Source organism: Bos indicus, chromosome 4 (genome assembly GCF_029378745.1).
Source record: "Bos indicus isolate NIAB-ARS_2022 breed Sahiwal x Tharparkar chromosome 4, NIAB-ARS_B.indTharparkar_mat_pri_1.0, whole genome shotgun sequence".
Lineage (NCBI taxonomy): Eukaryota > Metazoa > Chordata > Mammalia > Artiodactyla > Bovidae > Bos > Bos indicus.
Genome location: NC_091763.1, coordinates 81119315 through 81142620, shown reverse-complemented (window position 1 = coordinate 81142620; position 23306 = coordinate 81119315). Strand labels below are relative to the sequence as shown.

General features: G+C 37.6%; 1 protein-coding gene across 13 annotated transcripts in view; it reads left to right on the top strand.

Moving 5' to 3' along the window:
• Positions 1–23306, top strand: part of SUGCT (succinyl-CoA:glutarate-CoA transferase) — an 861197-nt gene that overhangs the window by 106567 nt on the left and 731324 nt on the right. For all 13 annotated transcript variants that reach the window (XR_011566121.1, XR_011566122.1, XM_070787292.1 and 10 more), the window contains one exon: positions 825–968. Coding sequence is in view for 11 of the 13 variants with exons in the window: in XM_070787292.1 (XP_070643393.1) it covers positions 825–968 (144 nt within the window). In the remaining 2 variants the exon portion in view is untranslated. The remainder of the gene's footprint in view (positions 1–824; positions 969–23306) is intronic.

Below are 23306 nucleotides of genomic sequence, written 5' to 3'. Positions count from 1 at the left end.
AGCTGGTAAAGAATCCACCTGCAATTCAGGAGACCTGGGTTTGATCCCTGTGTTGGGAAGATCCCCTGGAGAGGGGAATAACTATCCACTCCAGTATTCTGGCCTGGCGAATTCCCTGGACTGTATAAACCATGGGGTAGCAAAGAGTCTGACACAGCTGAGCGACTTTCACTTTCATGATTATCATAGCTTTTCTTCTACAGAGCAAGTGTCTTTTGCCTGGTACTATTCTGATATCTTTACATATCAGAATTCAAGGATTCTGATTCAAGGTCAAGGATTGGATTGTCAACTAAGACTGACATAAATTGAAGATGTTAATTAGTATTAAAACTTTACTTAAATATTTTGTCATTGTGAGGGCTTCTCTCAATGTCTAGAAGCTGCTTCTGCTTCTCCTGTGCCTTTTGATTGCTTGACTCTTTGAAATTATAAGTAATATATTTACAGTATATTTATCATATTTCTGAACCCACCCTCTACCAACCAAACTAAACAAAACCAAATGCAATAAAATATTTTTAAAAACATGTCTGAAGTTCCCTCTTAATATATTTTACAGTGGGAAGCTTTTATTTCATTTGGTTTTGTTTAGTTTGGTTGGTAGGGGGTGGGTGGGTTGAGAAATATGATAAATATATAGTAAATATAAATACATTCTTGCCACCAACAGATATCCACAATAGCAGTTTGTTGTATTTCTTTTGTGTGTATGTGCACATGATATACAATTCTTTCTTTTATTTGACCTTAGAATATTTGTGAACTTATATGATGGTTTTAATTTTCAATTTGTGTTTTCCTTCACCCAACCCTCAAATCAGGATGGAGATCCAGTTCGTCCAGGAGTGGCCATGACTGATCTTGCCACTGGCCTTTATGCGTATGGAGCCATTATGACTGGATTGATACAAAGATATAAAACCGGAAAAGGACTGTTCATTGATTGTAACCTACTGTCATCCCAGGTACCAATCCAAATAACATTTCAGATAATGGAGGAAAAACATATATCAGTGTTATACGTTTTCATATCAAATCCTGTGGTCATGTGCAAAAACAAAAAACAAAACAAGAGGAACTGCTCCTCCTCCCCCCAAAAAAACCCAACAACAGCAAAAGCTGTTCTGTTTTTGTGTCCTTGATGTTGTAATATTAAAATCAGTGGACCACAAAAATTTTGTTGTAATGTGGATATTGCTGTGGAACCAGAATTCTAAAGACTGTTTTTATTAGGTCTGTTACTATTTTTGAGACAGAAATGCAGTTGTCATCTTTTTTGTGCCATAGACCATTTGGGTAGTCTGGTGAAGTCTATAGACCTTTCCTCAGAATTATGTTTTTGAGGGCATAGAATGAGATATTTAGAATTACAAAGGAAGCCAATTATATTGACATACAGTTGTTTCAATGTAAAAGCCAAATTGTGTTATAATAGTACATATGATTTTTCATTAATACATTAAAATAGAATTATCTATTAGAGGATTCAATAACCATTGCAATTTTAAAGTAGTGACTGAAGTAACTATAATATGATAAGAAAATGTGCTTAGTATTTACTGGTAATCAAGTCATACTTAGGCACTGCTCATACTCCTGTGGTTTGTTGCCCGTGTTCATAATGGAACAAAATGCTAAATTTATCAACAAAGGTTCATATATTCAAAGCTGTGGTTTTTCCAGTTGTCATGTATGGATGTGAAAGTTGGACCCTAAAGAAGGTTGAGCGCCAAAGAATTGATGCTATTGAATTGTGGTGTTGGAGAAGACCCCTGAGAGTCCCTTGCACTGCAGGGAGATCAAACCAGTTAATCCTAAAGGAAATCAATCCTGACTATTCATCGGAAGGACTGATGCTGAAGCTGAAGCTCCAACACTTTGGCCACCGGATATGAAGACCTGACCCATTAGAAAACACCCTGATGCTGGGAAAGAGTGAAGGCAGGAGGAGAAAGGGATGACAGAGGATAAGTTGGTTGGATGGCATCACTGGCTCAATGGACATGAGTTTGAGCAAGCTCCGGGAGATGGTGAAGGACAGGAAAGCCTGGCGTGCTGCAGTCCATGGGGTCACGAAGAGTTGGACATGACTGAGCGATTGAACAACAACAACATACTCCTGTGGTTTGTTGCTTACGTTCATAATGGAATAAAATGCTAAATTTAATTTAGAGGTTAATGAAAATAAAGGTATATTTTTTTCCATTCAAGTTAATTACTTCCCAAAATTCTTTCCATAAGCTCCAGATTAAAAACACTTGGTCTGTATTGCTGTCAGTTATGTTATGCCAAGTGCTAAGCGCTAAGCAGGTAGAATAAAAGGATTATTTAACTCACTCTCAAATTGACATTTTGCCTGCTTTTCACTGGATGAGACCTAGATGTTGTACTGTATGTGGAGGTTGCTTCTGAATAATTTTTCAGGGAGAGGAAAAAAAGAAAATATCTAATTTGTTCAAGGAGACATTTTAGTAAGGGAAAAAATACTTCATAGAAACCTCAGTTGGGAATTTCAGATTTAAATGGCATTCATGGGAAAATAGTAAACTTGGAACTCTCCTTTGGAGACTTTTTGTTTTCTTTTAGACAAAATTAAGGTGGTATATAGAGGCAAGAAACATTAGTATGGTTGAAGATAAATACTATTAATGGGTTTTCATTACTAGCTTTGAGTTACAGTCAGAGTTTTAATGGTTATATAAAAGGGTGAAAGAACTCTCTCCAAATGAATGATCTATCTCCTTAACAGAGAGGCAGAGGTTAGGTATGGAGTGAAGTTGAAAGTCTTTTCTTCCCTGCCTTAATTTTATAGCTGCAAGGAACCTGAAATAGGTTAAGTCACTACATAAAAATTGCACACCCAGTAAATATGGAATCCATGAAGGTTTCATGGGTTTGTGACTTATGCAGTCACAGAAGGCACTGGGCTTAATTTAAATGCTCTGCTGTCACTGCCTTGAAATTCTTAATAATTTAAAAAATTGGAATATAATTGCTTCATAATGTTGTGTTAGTTTCTGCTATACAATGAATCAGCTGTATATGTGTGTGTATATATATATACACACACACACATATCCTCTCCCTCTTGAGCCTCCCCCCACCAGCCCCCAACTTAGGTCATCACAGAACACTGAGCTGAGCTCCCTGTGCTATACAGCAGCTTCCCACTAGCTATCTGTAATAGTTTTTGAATGAGAGGCCCTACATTTTTCATTTTGCCTCAGTACTCACAAATTATGCAGCTCGTTCTGTATTTGAGGTTCTACTTAGGTCTCCTGATCTCTACCTGGACTGCTTTTCTTATAGTATATCAATTCTTAACCTGGGAAAAAAATTTCTTGTAGAGTATTATAGAGTTTAATTCTCTTCTGACACCTAACACAGTGATTCACAATCTGGAGGTTTGTGCTTCCCTGGGGGTGGGAATGAAGGTGGGTGAAGTCACAGGTGGGGCTGTTTCAAAGCAAGAGTACAGTAAGTACAGACTCACGCATACTTAGAGTGTGTGTCTAAATCTGTTGTTTGCGTTGCTCCCTGAGGCTGTAAGTTCCATGTGTGCAGGAATAATGTTCATTTTTATTTATGTCTGTAGCCTCTTCAAAGCCCAAGTATTTGTCAAATAGCAGGTCTACCAATCTTTGGAGATAAGTCAGAGAACCACTGTTACCAGTGGATATGCCTCATATCCCTTAGATTTGCTAGGGAAAATTAGAAAAAAGTAGTGAACGATTGACTTAGGATAAGAACTTGATAAACAACTAATGATGAAATGATTTGCTTTTGGTGAACACAGTAGCAGTGATTTAGCCTATTATGTTACAGGTAACCCAGTCAAAGGTTGCTAAAATCACTAGTGTATTTAAGACTCATTAGATCTCTTTTAATAATTGACATAGAACATTATATTAGTTGCAGTGTAAACATGATGATCTGGTATTTGTATATATTGTGAAAAGGTCATCATAATAAGCCTAGTTAGCTTCCATCACTATATAAAGTTACAGATATATTTTTCTTGTGATAGCTTTTAAGATATACTCTTTTAGCAACTTTCAAATGTGCAATATAGAGTCACCATGATGTACTTTATGTCTCCTTAACTTTTAAATTTTATTATTGCAAGTTTATGCCTTTTGACCGCCTTCACCCATTTTGCACACCCCCCGTCCCTCACTTCAACCATCTATATATATATATGAACTTGGTATTTTTTTTTAATAAAAATAAAAAAAAATTTAGATTCCAGATATAAGTGAGATTCATTGATGGACACTTATTTTGTTTTCATAACTTGGCCAATGTCATTGACTACCCTTTAATGATAAAAATCTATTATGCCTTATTCTAGGGCTTTGCACTTGCACACATACTATTTTATTTAACCCTCATAATCATCATTTGAGGGAGAGAGGTAGATGAGGAATTTCTATTTTCATTTCACTTATAAGAAAACTGAGGCTAAGAGAGGTTGACCTGTTTGAGCAGCTGAGTCACAGCAAGACCTCTGGTTTCTGACATCCTGACTGGTTCTCTTGTCCCTGCTTAATGAAGGAAAAGCTTTGGCATTGAGAGACAGGCAAGCTTCAGTTTTCCTTTGGTGAAGCTAAAGAGAAGGCAAATTGAGTAAGAGGCAGGGGAAGCAGAAGAACACTCAGTAATAAGGAAACAAATAGTGAGACTGCCCCTACTTCCCCAAAGCCTGCCAAGAGCTGCAGTAAGACAGTGCAACCAAGTAGGCCCTTCTGGATCAATATCTAATCATGTTTAGATCTGTGGTGAAAACTGTCATGGAATTTAATGTTACAGATAAGTGCTTCTGTTGAGATATGAGAATCTTGAGAAAAATAGCATTTAGAGTCATGGGATGATGGGATTTTTTTGTTTCAGTTCTAGTTCACTGAACAGTCACTGTGTCCCGGCCTCTGTGCTCCAAAGGTTGGAGTGGAAGGCAATGCTGCTGTTCAGGGTTTACTAGAAGAGGCAACCAAGTTGGATGGAAAAGTTGGAGGTATAGATAGTTTGCTGTGGTGCCCTGACAGGGTTATAGAATGTGGTTGGACCTTATATGTCATGCTTCAGAATTTGGATTTTAACTTTTAAGACTTCTGTTTCTCTCTCTGTAAATTCTGTTAGGTCTTTTCAACCAATGACCATGTTTGCTTGAATCCTTGCTGCTGTTGCCACTTCGGAATAACCTCTGAGCTGTGAGCAGTATCAGAGAGTTTCTGAAGGTGGTGACATGCAGGTAATAATTTATGCGGAAGCCTTCCTGAAGTGTTGTGCAGTGGGTGATAAGAGCCTGTTCATTCTCTGAACCCACTACAGCCTAAGCTCTCTTTTTTTGGATGCTGTGCCTCTACCCTAATTCTTTGGCTCTGGACTTTCTTTTCTTCTGATAAGGGCTTCTTCTGACTTAGGGATCTCTTTTCTCTGTTTTTTTTTTCTTGTCTTTCTTCACTTTCCTGCTTTCATTCTGTGCTCTCAGCCTTTCTCCTTTTCCCTCCCTTTTTCTCCATCTTTCATTGTGTGGCACTAAAGTTGTTAGCAGTTGTCAGGACTTCCCTGGTGGTTCAGTGGTTAAGACCTTGCCTTAGCATGTACAGGGTGCAGGTTGGACCCTGGTCGGGGAGCTAAGATTCCACGTGTCTCACGGCCAAAAAAGCAAAACATAAAACAGAAGCACGATTGTAATAAATTCAATAAAAACTTTAAAAATGGTCCAGATCTTTAAAAAAAAGTTGTTAGCAGTTCTGTTTCCAGATCTTACATCCTTCCACTGTACTACTCAGGAAAGTTTCAAAATCTTTCATTAGTTCCCATGGAACAAAAAAGAAGTGCCCTTGCCTAGAAGTCCTAGAACACAAAACAGTGACCGTTAAGTGACTGAGTTAAGTGACTATTCCTGAACCAATTAATGAGACCGAAAGATAAAGAATACTAATTGGCTTAAGCCATTTCTGGTACAATGGGTGGGGTTAACTCCACCCAAACTATACTGCTATGACTGGGGAGAGGTGATTTCCTTAAAGAATAGTGGGGTTATTTTTTGGCCAGAGGAAGAGGAAAAGGATGATAGGCAGTTCAGTTCAGTTGCTCAGTCGTGTCCGACTCTGTGACGCCATGAATCGCAGCACGCCAGGCCTCCCTGTCCATCATCAACTCCTGGAGTTCACCCAAACTCATGTGCATTGAGTCGGTGATGCCATCCAGCCATCTCATCCTCTGTCGTCCCCTTCTCCTGCCCCCAGTCCCTCCCAGCATCAGAGTCTTTTCCAATGAGTCAACTCTTCGCATGAGGTGGCCAAAGTACTGGAGTTTCAGCCACAGCATCATTCCTTCCAAAGAAATCCCAGGGCTAATCTCCTTTTGAATGGACTGGTTGGATCTCCTTGCAGTCCAAGGGACTCTCAAGAGTCTTCTCCAACACCACAGTTCAAAAGCATCAATTCTTCAGCACTCAGCTTTCTTCACAGTCCAACTCTTACATCCATACATGACCACTGGAAAAACCATAGCCTTGACTAGACAGACCTTTGTTGGCAAAGTAATGTCTCTGCTTTTGAATATGCTATCTAGGTTGGTCATAACTTTCCTTCCAAAGAGTAAGCGTCTTTTAATTTCATGGCTGCAGTCACCATCTGCAGTGATTTTGGAGCCCCCCAAAATAAGGTCTGACACTGTTTCTACTGCTTCCCCATCTATTTCCCATGAAGTGATGGGACCAGATGCCATGATCTTAGTTTTCTAACCCCGTGAACAGTATGTAAAGGCAAAATGATAGGATACTGAAAGAGAAACTCCCCAGGTTGGTAGGTGCTCATAATGCTACCGGAGATCAGTGGAGAAATAACTCCAGAAAGAATGAAGGGATGGAGCCAAAGCAAAAACAATACCCAGTTGTGGATGTGACCGGTGATAGAAGCAAGGTCCGATGCTGTAAAAGCAATATTGCATAGGAACCTGGAATGTTAGGTCCATGAATCAAGGCAAATTGGAAGTGATCAAACAGGAGATGGCAAGAGTGAACGTCGACATTCCAGGAATCAGCGAACTAAAATGGACTTGTATTGATGAATTTAACTCAGATGATCATTACATCTACTACTGTGGACAGGAATCCCATAGAAGAAATGGAGTAGCCATCATGGTCAACAAAAGAGTTCAAAATGCAGTACTTGGATGCAATTTCAAAAATGACAGAATGATCTCTATTTGTTTCCAAGGCAAACCATTCAATATCACGGTGATGCAAGCCTATGCCCAACCAGTAAAGCTGAAGAAGTTGAACAGTTCTATGAAGACCTACAAGACCTTGTAGAACTAACACCCCAAAAAGATGTCCTTTTCATTATAGGGGACTGGAATGCAAGAGTAGGATGATGGGCAGCTCATCAAAAACTATTCACCATGCTAACATACTGGGTTGTTTTGAGGTTCTAGTGCAAAAAAGAATATGAAAAATTCTTTGTATATACGAAAGTATTCTGCTGATGAGTAATATTAATTTTATTAGGCTATTGAAAAAGTATTTCCAGTGTTAAAAATATGCTGAGATTAAAATGATGGCTATTGACATTATTTTATCATAATTATTATATCTTTTCATAATAGAGAAATCTTGACTAACTTCACTTAGTCTTTCAATTTAAGATAACATTGATTTGTTTTAGATCCCCAAACCAAACCACAAAATGGTTAAAATCTGCTTTATGTAAATGGGAAGTGCTAGTTCTAGATACTTTTCAAAATAACATAATAGGAAAGCACATTTTAAAAAAAAGTATTCATTTTCTCTTTTTATATAAATGTTCACTGTCATTAAGCAGATAACATTTGAACTTAATTTCAGCTGCCTGAAAAATGACTGCCATTTCATGCAGTCATAAAAAACATAGTTTTCTACTCATTTTGATTGCATTGCATAGGATGACAAATGAATGATTATAACATTCAATATCAGTTGCTAAAAATGAAATTTTGTACCCTTCTCTTAAAAGTGATCTAATGTACAATAGACAAATTACACTTGATTTGAATAGTAGCTAATAATTAACTCAGAGATGATTGCCTCAACCACAACAAAACCATTTCACTGCAGAGACATGACAGTTGCCGGGATGTGGTTTGTAGTGGGCACAAATTTTTTTGTAGTTTCAAGGCTATAAACTTTTAACCCATGTCATAAAATTCTTTGATTTTTTTTTTTTTTTTTTTAGTTTTAATGTGATTTAAAGTTGTCAACTGAAGATTGTCTAATGCCAGCATCTAGACAGTATTCTTTAGATGATATTGGTAAATAACAAGGAAGTGGGTTTGGATGTGGTTCCAATTATTCTGTTGCTCTTATTCTTCTGTTGTGGCTTACAGAAATATCTTTTGGAAGTTTTAATATCCTTCCTGTACTTAATTGCAACCAGGCTCCCCTAATTACTACTACAATGAGTTTTTTTTTTTTTTTTTATCACCAAACTCCTGTAATTATTTTCACATATAGAATGTTTTGGCATTTTTGATTCACTTTTTCATCCTTGTTTGTATATTGTTCATATTCTGTTGTTCATTCACTAAGTCGTGTCCGACTTTGTGACCCCATGGACCACAGCACTCCAGCCTTCCTTGTCCTTCACTATCTCCCAGAGTTTGCTCAAACTCATGTCAATTGAATCAGTGATGCCATCTAACCATCTCATTCTCTGTTGCCCCCTTCTCCTCTTGCCTTCAATCTTTCCCAGTATCAGGGTCTTTTCCAGTGAGTTAGCTCCTCGATCAGGTGGCCACAGTGTTGGAGGTTCAGTTCCAGCATTAGCCCTTCCAATGAATATTCAGGGTTGATTTCCTTTAGGATTGACTAGTTTAATCTCCTTGCTGTCAAAGAGACTCTCAAGACTCTTCTCCAGCACCATAATTTGAAATTATCAGTTCTTCAGTGCTCAGCTTTCTTCTTGGTCCAACTCTCACATCCGTACATGGTGACTGAAAAAACTGTAGCTTTGACTATATGGACCTTTGTTGGAAAAGTGATGTCTCTGCCTTTGAATACGCTGTCTAGGCTTATCATAGCTTTTCTTCCAAGGAGCAAGAATCTTTTAATCTCGTGGCTGCCGTCACCATTCGCAGTGATTTTGGAGCCCAAGAAAATAAAATCTTCCACTATTCCCACTTTTTCCTGATCTATTTGCCATAAAGAGATGGGACAAGATGCCATGGTCTTAGTTTTTTGAATGTTGAGTTTTAAGCCAGCTGTTTCACTCTCCTGTTTTACCCTCATCAAGAGGCTCTTTATTTCCTCTTCATTTCTGCCATTAGAGTGCTATCATCTGCATATATGAGATTGTTGATATTTTTCCTGGCAGTCCAGCTTTTGATTTATCCAGCTCGGCATTTCAACTGATGTACTCTACATATAAGTTAAATAAGCAGGGTGACAACATACAGCCTTGACGTACTCCTTTCCCAATGTGGAACCAGTCCATTGTTTGATGTCTGATTCTAACTGTTGCTTGTTGTCCTGCATACAAGTTTTTCAGGAGGCAGATAAGGTGGTATGGTATTCCCATCTCTGAAAAATTTCCATGGTTTGTTTTGAATCACACAGTCAAAGGCTTTAGTTTAGTCAATGAAGCAGAAATAGGTGCTTTTTGAAATTCCCTTGCTTTTTCTGTGATCCAACAGATGTTGGCAATTTGATCTCTAGTTCCTCTGCCTTTTCTAAATCTAGCTTGTACATCTGGAAATTCTTGGTTCATGTTCTGCTGAAGCTGACTTGGAGACTTTTGAGCATTACTTTGTTAGCATGTGAAATGAGCACAATTATGTGGTAGTTTGAGCATGCTTTGGCATTACCTTTCTTTGGTACTGGAATAAAAACTGGCCTTTTCCAGTCCTGTGGTCACTGCTGAGTTTTCCAAATTTGCTGACATATTGAGTGCAGTACTTTAACAGCATCATCTTTTAAGATGTTCATATTTAAGATAGATAAAATTTTAACTCTCCTTATTGCAGCACATTTTTATGGATAAACTTTGGAATTCAAGCAAGCATAATAATCTGAAATTCATCTTTTTGTACCTCTAAATACACTTTTATTTCTACTTTTCCTATTTAATCTATATCTTTAAATTTTTTTATTGAGGTATATTTTACATATCATAAAATTCATCCTATATTAAGGGTAACCGTTTAATAGTTTTTAGTAGATTTAGTGAGTTATGCAACTATCACCATAAATCATGTTTGGAATAAATAATCTATAGTCACCTCTGGTCTGGGTATTACCCGTCCAGGTAGAATGGACAGGTTCTTTTTTTTTTATTTTTTTATTTTATTTTTAAACTTTACAATATTGTATTAGTTTTGCCAAATATCGAAATGAATCCACCACAGGTATACCTGTGTTCCCTATCCTGAACCCTCCTCCCTCCTCCCTCCCCATACCCTCCCTCTGGGTCATCTCAGTGCACCAGCCCCAAGCATCCAGTATCGTGCATCGAACCTGGACTGGCGACTCGTTTCATACATGATATTATACATGTTTCACTGCCATTCTCCCAAATCTCCCCACCCTCTCCCTCTCCCACAGAGTCCATAAGACTGATCTATACATCAGTGTCTCTTTTGCTGGAATGGACAAGTTCTGATGGAGGAGGATGTAGGGTTGTGCTGACGCAGAAGAATTCAAGGACTATTATGACTTCTGTGGGCCCAAGAAAATTTTGCCTTTATGCATCCTTTCTTCCATAAACATATTTGAATTATATATTTATAATTGCACTGGTGTAAGTTCAGTTCAGTTCAGTTCAGTCGCTCAGTCATGTCTAACTCTTTGCGACCCCATGAATTGCAGCACGCCAGGCCTCCCTGTCCATCAGCATCTCCCAGAGTTCACTCAAACTCACATCCATTGAGCTGGTGATGCCATCCAGCCATCTCATCATCCTCTGTCATCCCCTTCTCCTCCTGTCCCCTCCCAGCATCAGAGTCTTTTCCAATGAGTCAACTCTTTGCATGAGGTAGCCAAAGTACTGGAGTTTCAGCCTTAGCATCATTCCTTCCAAAGAACACCCAGGGCTGATCTCTTTTAGAATGGACTGGTTGGATCTCCTTGCAGTCCAAGGGACTCCCAAGAGTCTTCTCCAACACCACAGTTCAAAAGCATCAATTCTTCGGCGCTCAGCTTTCTTCACAGTCCAACTCTCGCATCCATACATGACCACTGGAAAAACCATAGCCTTGACTAGACGAACCTTTGTTGGCAAAGTAATGTCTCTGCTTTTGAATATGCTATCTAGGTTGGTCATAACTTTTCTTCCAAGGAGTAAGCGTCTTTTAATTTCATGGCTGCAGTCACCATCTGCAGTGATTTTGGAGCCCCCCAAAATAAGGTCTGACACTGTTTCCCCATCTATTTCCCATGAAGTGATGGGACCAGATGCCATGATCTTAGTTTTCTGAATGTTGAGCTTTAAGCCACCTTTTTCACTCTCCTCTTTCACTTTCATCAAGAAACTTTTTAGTTCCTCTTCACTTTCTGCCATAAGGGTGGTGTCATCTGCATATCTGAGGTTATTGATATTTCTCCCGGCAATCTTGATTCCAGCTTGTGCTTCTTCCAGCCCAGCGTTTCTCATGATGTACTCTGCATAGAAGTTAAATAAGCAGGGTGACAATATACATCCTTGACGTACTCCTTTTCCTTTTTGGAACCAGTCTGTTTTTCCATGTCCAGTTGAATGTAATTAGTTATTATGTCCATTTTTTCTTCTGATTTAAAAAAAAATTAAAATTAAAGCATTTATGTGTACCCCTAAAGCATTGTTGGTCTTAGGCACTATCAGTTTAGTTCCGTTGAGTTGCTCAGTCGTGTCTGACTCTTTGTGACCCCATGGACTGCAGCATGCCAGGCTTCCCTGTCCATTGCCAACCCCTGGAATTTACTCAAAGTCATGTCCGTTGAGTCAGTGATGCCATCCAACCATCTCATCGTCTGTCATCCCCTTTTCCTCCTGCCTTCAATCTTTCCCAGCATCAGGGTCTTTTCAAATGAGTCAGTTCTTTGCATCAAGTGGCTGAAGTATTGGAGTTTCAGCTTCAACATAAGTCCTTCCAATGAACACCCAGGACTCATTTCCTTTAGGATGGACTGGTTGGATCTCCTTGCAGTCTAAGGGACTCTCAAGAGTCTTCTCCAACACCACAGTTCAAAAGTATCATTTCTTCAGCACTCAGCTTTCTTTATAGTCCAGCTCTTACTTTCATACATGGCTTCTGGAAAAACCATAGCTTTGACTAGATGGACCTTTGTTGGCAAAGTAATGTCTCTGCTTTTTAATACGCTGTCTAGGTTGGTCATAGCTTTTCTTCCAAGGAGCAAGGGTCTTTTAATTTCATGGCTGCAGTCACCATCTGCAGTGATTTTGGAGCCCCAAAATAAAGTCTCTCTCTGTTTCCACTGTTTCCCTGTCTATTTCCCATGAAGTGATGGGACCAGATGCCATGATCTTAGTTTTCTGAATGTTGACTTTTAAGTCAGCTTTTTGACTCTCCTCTTTCACTTTCACCAAGAGGCTCTTTAGTTCTTCTTCGCTTTCTGCCATAAAGGTCATGAAGTCGCTCAGTCGTGTCTTACTGTTTGTGACTGCATGGACTATAGCCCACCAGGCTCCTCCATCCTTGAAATTTTCTAGGCAAGAGTACTGGAGTGGGTTGCCATCTATGTATCTGAGGTTACTGATATTTCTCCTGGTGATCTTGATTCCATCTTGTACTTCATCCAGTCCAGCGTTTCTCTTAATGTACTCTGCATATTAGTTAAACAAACAGGGTGATAATGTACAGCCTTGATGTACTCCTTTCCCGATTTGGAACCAGTCTGTTGTTCCATGTCCAGTTCTAACTGTTGTTTCTTGACCTGTATACAGATTTCTCAGGAGGCAGGTAAAGTGATCTGATATTCCTATCTCTTTAAGAATTTTCCAGTTTGTTGTGATCCACACAGTCAAAGGCTTTGGCATAGTCAGTAAAGCAGAAGTAGACGTTTTTCTGAAACTCCTGTGTTTTTTCTATGATCCAACAGATGTTGGCAATTTGTACCTAATTAATAAGTCAGCTCTGGAAGAATTTCCTTGAGAACAGCCTAAAATGTGCCAAATCTGTGAAGAAAGACTATCCTGCATCCAGGAAGGAAGTGGAAGCTGAAAGGTGATATTATGCTGTAGGGTGAATAGAGGATGGAAAGATGGAGAAGCAGCAGTCTGTGACCAAAGAATTTGAAAGACTGGAGTCGAGAGAGAGAGAGAGAGAGAGAAAAAAAAAGTATATTATCACAAAGTTCAAGTGTTTGGGCACTACAGGTTTGCGCTTGAATCTCCCCAAGAAGCCTAATGCATTCCTGCCTTGAAGGCTTTTGCCAGCTTGCCAATCCTTGGCTGTTCATGTGTGTGCACTCAGTCACTTCAGTCGTGTCTGACTCTTTGCAACCCCATGGACCATAGCCTGCCATGCTCCTCTGTCCATGGGATTCTGTAGGCAAGAATACTGGAGTGGGTTGCCATGCCCTCCTCCATGGGATCTTCCCAACCCAGGGATGAAACTGCATCTCTTGTGTCTCCTTGATTCTTGTGGCCAATTTTTAATCCCCATCTAATTTCTGCTCTGTAACTTGCTAAGAGTTCCCATTTCTCTCTGAGTTTAAATTTAGGGGATAAATGAATATGAACATTTAACTAATATTAGGATGAGTAAGTAAGAAGGTAAAGACACACCAAAAAATGAGAAATCAGAGGACTTCCAAAGGAAACTACGAAGAATTTTATATAATTATTTTATGTTATTATTTTTTACTATTGGTTCAATTAAATGCAAGTTGACTGCATTAAAGAACATCATTCACTATTTTTTTTTAAAAGAAGTTTAGGCAAGATGCAAGTGTATAGTTGAGGATGCTCTGATTTTGTACAGATGAAATCTTTACTTATATTCATGGACATGTCATATTTTTATATGACGTGGGCCATAGTGAGGGAAACCAGGGCTTTTAACTTGTGCTGATTGGTAATTGGGAGAATGTCTCAAAGGAGAAAAGAATAAAAGAGGAAGACAGATTTCATTGTGATGTAATTTAATTCTCCCATTAGATGCTTTAAAACAATTTGGTGCTTTCAAAATGTTCTGAAAACTAGCAAGATAGTTAAGATAAAAATATAAAAGAAATAGGAGAAAGAGTCATCGGTCTTGACAAATATTCCCTGAATTTAAGTTTTGTCTTTGCAGGATCTTGTAGAATAGTGAACCTAATCGATTGTTCCTAAATGTAAGCTTCCCAATCTTAGAATCAGTTCTATTCTCTTACTAGAGTTAGAACAATTTGGTTTTGTTGTGAAGTTAATCAATTCCACCTTCATCTTTGTGGTTTCTAGGGTCAGAAAATTTTATACTGGTAGACTAAAATATAGTATTACATCCTTCTGTATTGTCTCATTGATGGTGGCTCTTTACCTGCTCTGAGTTATGGTCCAACTGGTTCCTGGTGGAACATAGCTATTTGATCCCAAGTCTTATGTCATCATTGCAGCTAATAGATAAAACATTTAATTTCTAGGAAAATCACTTTGGTTCTTCACAGAATATGTATATGAGGTATAAGGACAAATGCTTTTTTCAATTTTTTTTTGTAGCCTAGAGTTGTTATATACCAGCAATTACCAGCAGCTGATTAGCTAAAGTGCTTAGAAATTTTGATTTTCTGGTTATTTTTATTTTCTAGATAACTGAGAGCAAAAAGAAAACTGTTTTGATTTCAACCATTTTTATAGAAAAATCTTCTAAAATGCTTAGTTTACTTTTCTATTATGGTAAATACTGTATACTAAATATATTTTCACTTTAAACGTTATAATTTTGGTCTTTACTCATTTTAGGTACTAAGAAATTAAGTTGAATCTGAAGTAACAAATTCATCCATCCGTTATTCATCTTTCCATTTATCCACACTTTTTTCTTATGCCAAATTATATAAGTGATACATAAACCAGCCAGTTTCCTGCCCCCATGAAATTTACATTGTAGTTGGATATATAGACAATAAACAAATGATAAGTCATAAATTTGCATGAGGAAATAAACAGTTTGATAAAGATAACAGGGACAGTTCTGTTAGCCAGGGCAAGGTTATTCCAGATGGAGGGAACAATTAATACAAAAGCCTGAAACAGGACAAAACTTGGCATGTCCTCAGTTCAGTTCAGTCACTCAGTCATGTCTCACTCTTTGCGACCCCATGAATCGCAGCACGCCAGGCCTCCCTGTCCATCACCAACTCCCAGAGTTCACTCAGATTCACGTCCATTGAGTCAGTGATGCCATCCAGCCATCTCATCCTCTGTCGTCCCCTTTTCCTCCTGCCCCTAATCCCTCCCAGCATCAGAATCTTTTCCATTGAGTCAACTCTTCTCATGAGGTGGCCAAAGTACTGGAGTTTCAGCTTTAGCATCATTCCTTCCAAAGAACACCCAGGGCTGATCTCCTTCAGAATGGACTGGTTGGATCTCCTTGCAGTCCAAGGGACTCTCAAGAGTCTTCTCCAACACCACAGTTCAAAAGCATCAATTCTTCAGCGACAAATGGCCCAATGAAAGACATCCCTTAGAAGTTGACATTAACACTAAATCTGGCTAAATAGTCACCTAAATAAATGGGAGGTGACATTTAATCTAAATAATAATCCAATATTCTGTGGTTAGTAGGCCCATTAGAAGTTAGAAGTCAGTAACAGACTGTTCATTCTTGTGGGGAGAGAATTTATTGGCAGGGTACTAGATCAAGCCTATAGAGCAAATGTTGCGTTCTGGTGCTGTTTTTGTAGAATGACAGTGAAATCAACACAGCATTGCAAACAGTGTTAAATTTTTTCTCCTATTTGGGCTTACTGGAGACTGGTATTGAGAAGGTCAAGACAGGTTCTGGAAAAGGAGTGCTGTGATTCTTAACATAATAATATAAGGTGCAACATTGTGAGAAGTGCTATACACTTGCTGACTTTGGAGTAGACGGTGTATTGTATAGACTGTTTACATTTTCCAAAGTTGAATTAAAAACATAATAAAACTTATATTTACTTTATGCTAAACGTTGTTCTAAGTACATTGTATATATTAACTAATTTATTTCCCCAATAGTTCTGTTATCCCTATTTTACTGAGGAGGTAGCAGAAACAGAAGAGCATTGTAACTTGCCTTGTGTTACACAGACAAATAAATAGCAGAGTTGGGACCTGAACTCAATCTGCACAGAGACTGTGCTATACTTTACTCTCCTTAAGAGTATAAGGCTCACCCAGTATTCATTCATTCATTTATTTACTTAAATGTTTATTGAGTTCTTAGTGCCAAGCATGCTGTTATTCCTGGCAATGTTACGATGAATAAGTTGACTGGGGAATATATTTTAGCTTTTAAGAGAGGTATACAAATATAAGAAATCTTGGCCTATCTTTTGGAGAGCAATTTTGGTAAGTAATGTGGTTAGCACTGAGCAGTAGAACTTGCCATAATGATTGTACATTGATCTTGTATCTTGCAATGTTGCTGTGTGTTAGTCACTAAGTCATATCTGACTCTTTGTAACCCCATAAACTGTATAGCTCGCCAAGCTCCTTAGTCCATGAAATTCTCTAGGCAAGAATACTGGAGTGGGTTGCCATTTCCTCCTCAAGGGGATTATCCCAACTCAGGGATCAAATCCGTATCTCCTGCATTGTAGGTGGATTCTTTACCATCTGAGCCACCAGGGAAGTCTTGCTGGGCTTGTGTTTTTAGTTCTAACAGTTATTTTAGTGGATAATAAGATTTTCTGTATATAAAGTCATGTCATCTATTAATACAGGTAGTTTTACTTCTTCTGATATAGATGCCTTTTATTTCCTTTTCTTGCTTATTGCCCTAAGTAGAAAGAACACCAGTACAATGTTGAATAGAAGTGCCAAGAATAGACATTCTTTTCTTTTCATGATTTCAGGGCCAAAAATCCAGTTTTTCACCAGTATGCTATTAGTTGTGGCTTTTTACACTGATGCTCTTTATCAGATTGAGGAAATTTCTTTTATTTTTTGTTTGCTGAATATTTTTATCATGAAAGAGTGTTGGATTTTGGCAAATGCTATTTCTGTGACTATTGAGATCATTAACTGGTTTGTATCACCTATCCTGTTAATATGTTATTTGATTATTGATTGATTAGCAACTGACATTGATTTTTGTTTATTGAATCAATTTTGCATTCCTGGGGGAAAATCTCAGTTGATCTTGTTGTGTGAATCTTGGTAAAGTTGCTATATTTAGTTTGCTACTATGTTGCTAAGGATTTTAATGTCTATATTCAAAAAGGAGAATTGCCCTGCAGTTTTCTTCTTACTGTGATTTTTTTTTTGTTTGTTTTTTACCAGTTTTAGTATCAGGGTGATATTTCATAGAATGAGTTGTTTTCTCCTCTTCTAGGTTTTGGAAGAATTTGTGAAGAATTGGTACTTTTTATTTAATTGTTTGTTAGAACTCATCAGTCAAGGTAAAAAAGCCTGAGCTGCTTCTTTTTTGGGATAAATTTTATGACTGTTAATCTGGGTATTGTATGTCTATTCAGTTTTTCTATTTATTATTTAGTCGGTGTCAATAATTTGATTCATTGTAAAATTTTTCTATTTCATTTAGCTTATTTAATTTATTGGCAAATAATTATTAATAGTAGTCTTATATAATACTTTTTTCCTATAAATTAAGTACAAATATTCCCTCTTTTATTCATGATTTTAGTAACTTGAGTCTTCTTTCTTTTTTCTTGGTCAGTGTAGTTTAAGGTTTGTTAATTTTGTTGATCTTTTCAGTAAACCAACTTTGGATTTCATTGGTTTTCTCTACTGGTTTCCTATATTCTATATTTCATTAATTTTACTTTTATCTTTAGTAGTTTCTTCCTTGCATTACTTTTGGGTTTAGTTTGCTTTTCTTTTTGAGGTGTCTTAAGGCAGAATGTTAGGTTATTGATTTGAAGTCTTTCTCTTTTTTAATATAGGTGTTTTCAGTTATAAATTTCCCTCTAAGAACTGTATTAGCTTCATATCATAAGTTATGGTGTGTTGTGCTTTGCTTTTAGTCATCTCAAGTTACTTTCTAATTTCCTTTGAGATTTCTTCTTTGATTTGTTAGTTTTTAAGAATGTTTTGTTTAATTTCCACCTGTTTGTAAATTTCCCAAATACCCTTCTGTTACTGATTTCTTGCTTCATTCCATTGTAGTTGGAGAACATTCATTATGGAGTTTTAAGCCTTTTAAATTTGCTGAGGCTTGTTTTTTGGTTTATCTTAGAAGATGTTCGGTGGCTCAGTGGCAAAGAATCCGCCTGCCAATGCAGGAGACACAAGAGACATACGTTCAATCCCTGGGTCAGGAAGATCTCCTGGAGGAGGAAATGGCAACCCACTCCAGTATTCTTGCCTGGGAAACCCTAGGGACAGAGGAAACTGGCAGGTTATAGTTCATAGGGTTGGAAAGCCGGACACGACTGAGCCTACATGCATGCACAGAACACGTTTCATGTGTGTTTGAGAAGAATGTGTATTCTGCTGTTGTTATGGAGTGTTGTATAGATGTTTGTCAGGTCTAATTGGTATACATGGGAAAGTTTCGTGTAACACTTGAGGGGCTATTAAGTTTTTTTTTTCCGAAACAGCTGTATTATTTTTGTATTCTCACCAGCAATTTATGAGGTTTATAGTTTTTCCACATTCCTGTCAACACTCACCATTCTCCATAATTTTTACTTTAGCTTTTGAGATGGGTGTGAAGTGGTTTTGATCTGCATTTTTGCATTTCAAGTCTTCTATTTCTGTGTTGATTTTCTGCCTAGTTGTTATATTAATATCTATTATTGAAAGTGGTATTTTTAAGTCTCTGTTACTGTCTGATTGTCTTTTGCTTCCTTCAGTTTTATCAGTTTTTGCTTCACGTTTTGGAGGCTCTCATTAATAAATGTATATTTATAATTGTTATGTCTTATTGCTAAATTGAGCATTTTATCATTCTACAATGCAGTTTGTTTTGCCTCTAGTAACAATTTTTGTCTCAAAGTCTATTTGTCCGATGTTCTTATATACTCAGTCTGTTTTTGGTTACCCTTTTCATGATGTATTATTTGCTAGGGCTGCCATAACAAAGTGCCATAGACTGGTGTCTTAAGCAACCAAGTATTTGTTTTCTCACAGTTCTGGAGGATTGAACTCTATGGTCAAGGTGTTGTCAGGATTAATTTCTTCTGAGGGCCATGAGGGAAGGATCTATTCCAGGCCTTTCTCCTTAGCTTGTCGATGGCTATCATTCCCTGTGTTTTCACATCATTTTCCTTCTGCACATGTATGTCTGTGTCCAGATTTTCTCTTCTTATAAAGACATCAGTCATTTTGGATTAGGATACATCCAAGTGACCTCATTTAAACTTAGTTACATCTTAAAAAACCTTATGTCCAAATCTGGCCACTTTCTGAGGTGCTGGGGTTAGGACTTCAGCCCAGAGAAGTTGACACATAAAATTAACAGTCTCAAGTGCTACCTCCCTACATATGTAATTTAAGTTTTTCTAATGGCCACATTGTGTGTGTGTATGTGTGTGTGTGATCGCACACACACGTGCACGCATGCTCAGTCACTGTCATGTCTAACTCTTTGTGACTCTTTGTAGCCTGTCAGCCTCCTCTATCCATGGGATTTCCCAGGCAAGAATACTGGAGTGGGTTGCCATTTCTTACTCAGGGATCTTCCTGACCCAGAAATCGAACCCAAATCTTTTGCGTCTCCTGCAGTGGCAAGTGGATTCTTTACCACTGTGCCACCTGGGAAGCCAATGACCACATAAAAGAAAGTAAAAACAAATGTAATTAATTTAAATTACATATTTCATTTAATAGGCCCCCAATTTTTTATTTCAAAATGGAAAATTGATATAAAACTAATGAGAAGATAGTTTACATTTTTTTCTGTACTGTCTTTCACATTTGAAATGTACTTTATACTTATAGCTCATCTTAATTTGAAATATCCTCATCAAAGGCTTAATAGCCACATATAGTTAGTTAATGGCTATTGCAATGGCCAGAACAGTCTCAGAATGCAGAAGAATGGGAACATGCATAGAGAGTCCAGTATTTCCTTTATTCCTTTCCCACTTGTTTGACAGTAAAAAGTGGTATTTAACCATAACCTTTGTCCACTTTCTACTCTTTCCCTATTATTACCTGTGGTAGACCAAACGATGGCCAAGAAAGATGCCCATGTCCTTATCCCTGGGACCTGTGATTATGTTACCTTACATGATTAAAGGAACATCATAGATATGATTAAGTTAAGACTTTTGAGGCACTCCCCTGGTGTTCCAGTGGTTAAGACTTTGCCTTCCAATGCAGGGGGTGGTTTGGGAACTAAGATCCCACATGCCTTGAGGCCAAAAAACCAAAACATAAAGCAGAAACAATATTGTAACAAATTCAATCAAGACTTTAAGAATGGTCCACATTAAAAAAAAAAAATCTTAAAAAAATGAGTTTTGAGATGGGGAGATTATCTTGGATTATCTCCCTTGGCCCAATTAAAAAAACAAGGTTTTTTTAATAAGAGGGAGGCAGAAAGATCAGAGTTAGTAGTTTAAGATCTGACAATGGCAGTAAGTGGTGGAATGTTGCTTGGGGTCATTTGTAACAGTAGCAGTAGGAAACCAGTTCACCGCTTTAGCAGGTAGATGTGGCTACAGAAAGTTATGGTTTTATATATAAATTTTAGTTAATATTAAAAAAATCTTGAGTTCTATATGAATGAGGGGCTATATTAATTCTGATTCAAGTTTTACATCAATGATTAATTCAGCAATTTTAGTTTTTTGGTGGATTTTCATAGGGGCAGAGGATTAAACATTGCTGAGGGACAACTGCCAGAAATTTTGGTGTTGCTCTAGAATCCATATATTTATCTCTAAAATTACAAGAATACTCTTCTTCTTGGTGGGATAGTTTGTTTTTGGTTCAATCCATTCCTCCTGAAGCTGAACCACACTTACAGGGTGGGTGATCAAACAGATACATTCTGAGGTTTTATCTCAAGGAAGCTGCAGAAACAAAGCATGGTTTGAAATCATGTAAACCATTGACTCTTTTCTGAAATGATGACTTCCTTTCCACTAAATTGCTCTGTAATTCTTTTATATTTTTGATTCTATTGACCTCAAGCCAGGCTGCAATAGTAAAATGAGTACATTCTCCTTTGGCCTTTTGTTCACTCTATAAGTGCAGTTTGAGTCTGAAATTTGTAATTCTTTGAGTAAATACATGCTTTTAAAATTCTGTAACTGTAGTTTCAAGTCCACTGTACTAAGATATGTTACTCTCTTATAAGCCACTGAGGGAAAACAAAGTGCATCGTTCAGTCTTTTAACTACAGAAGGCCTTGACTTGAGAAAGTAGCTTGCTGAATCATTTTATTTCTCTGACATTGATACCTTATTGAAAATCTCCTTCATATCTTCTAAATATCCTTAAATTGTTGCAGATTGATTTGTAATAGTATGAAATAGTTGCACAATATTGGTCACTGCCTCCATCATATTATGTAATAAAACTGATTTGTAATATTTAGAGCATAAGTTTTCTGTCAATGAAGCCTGGACTTAATAAGCATCCTTGTTTGACTCACATTAATTATTGAAAAACTTCCTCCTCTTTTTCATCTGTTTCATATTGGTAATGAGGACTTTTCTGTGTTTAACTCATACTTAACATTATTTTTTATGGCAGCATATGAAGTCTTTTTTGTTGCCACAATAACTAACTGGGTATTAAACATTTTTGCTGTTGTTGTTCTTATTCTTGTTAAAAATTTCAACTTGAGTAGTGTTTGACACTCATAAAGACTGAATTTGAAAATGCCACAGACAGAGAAGCCTGGCAAGCTACAGTCCATGGGGTCACAAGAGTCAGACACAACTCAGTGACTAAACCACCACCAGCACCAAGCTGCATGTTGAGGCTTTAGTTTATAACACTGATGCTTCGACTTGGCTGTACATTGGAATCATCTGGAAAGTTTCAAAAACTACTGCCTTTGTCCACCCTAAGAGATTCTGGTTTAATTAGTATGAGGCATGGCCTGGGCACTGGGATTTTAAAAAGCTCTCCAGATCATGCTAGTGTGCAGATGAGTCTGAGAATTGCTGTTCCATAAAATGATTTCCAAACTTACGGTATAGGAAAGTCACCAGGCAGCTTTTTTTTAAACATATTTTTTAGAGCAGTTTTAGGTTTACAACAGCATTGAGAGGAATGTACAGAGATTTGTCATATATCCCCTGCCCCACACATGAAGAGCCTACATCCACCAGAGTGTATCAACATCATTCACCAGAATGGTACTTATTTTAAACCAAGAGTTAACCTACACTGACACATCTTAATCCCCCATAGTTTACCTTAGGGTAAAGCCCGTAGTTTACCTTAGGGTTCACTCCTTGTGTTGTGCCTTCTATGGGTTTGCATAAAAATGTAATGACATATACCCATCATTATAGAATCATGCAGAATATTTTCAATGTCCTAAAAATTCTCTGTGCTTATCAGTTAATTTCCTGTCTCCCCACTCTGGCAATCAGTGATCTTTTTATTGTCTCCAAAGTTTTGCCTTTTCCAGAATGTCACATAATTAGAATCATACACTATGTAGCCTTTTAAAATTGGCTTCTTTCACTTATTGATATACATTTAAATTTCCTCCATGTCTTTTCATGACTTGATAACGCTTTGCTTTTTAGTGCTGTATAATATTCCATTGCCTGTATGTACCAAGTTTTCACAACTATGAAAAAAAAGCTACTATAAATATCCATGTGTAGGTTTTTGAATGGCCTAGTTTTCAACTTCTTTTGGGTAAATACCAGTAGTGCAATTGCCAGATCATGTGGTAAGATTCTATTTAGTATTGTAAGAAACCACTGAACTGTCTTCCAAATGGCTGTACCATTTTATATTCCAGCCAGCAATGAATGAGAGTTCCTGTTGTTCCACATGATCACCAGCAATTGGAATTGTCTGTGTTCTGTTTTTTGGCAATTCTAATAGGTGTGTAAGTGTCCAGGGAGCTTTGTAAAAGAACAGATTTCTGGATCTCATATTCAGTTGTTCAGATCCAGCGATCTGGGGCAGGATTCAAGAGCCTGACAGTTTGAAGCAGCATCCCAGGTGACTCTGATGTAGTAGAACCCGTGGGTCACATTTGAA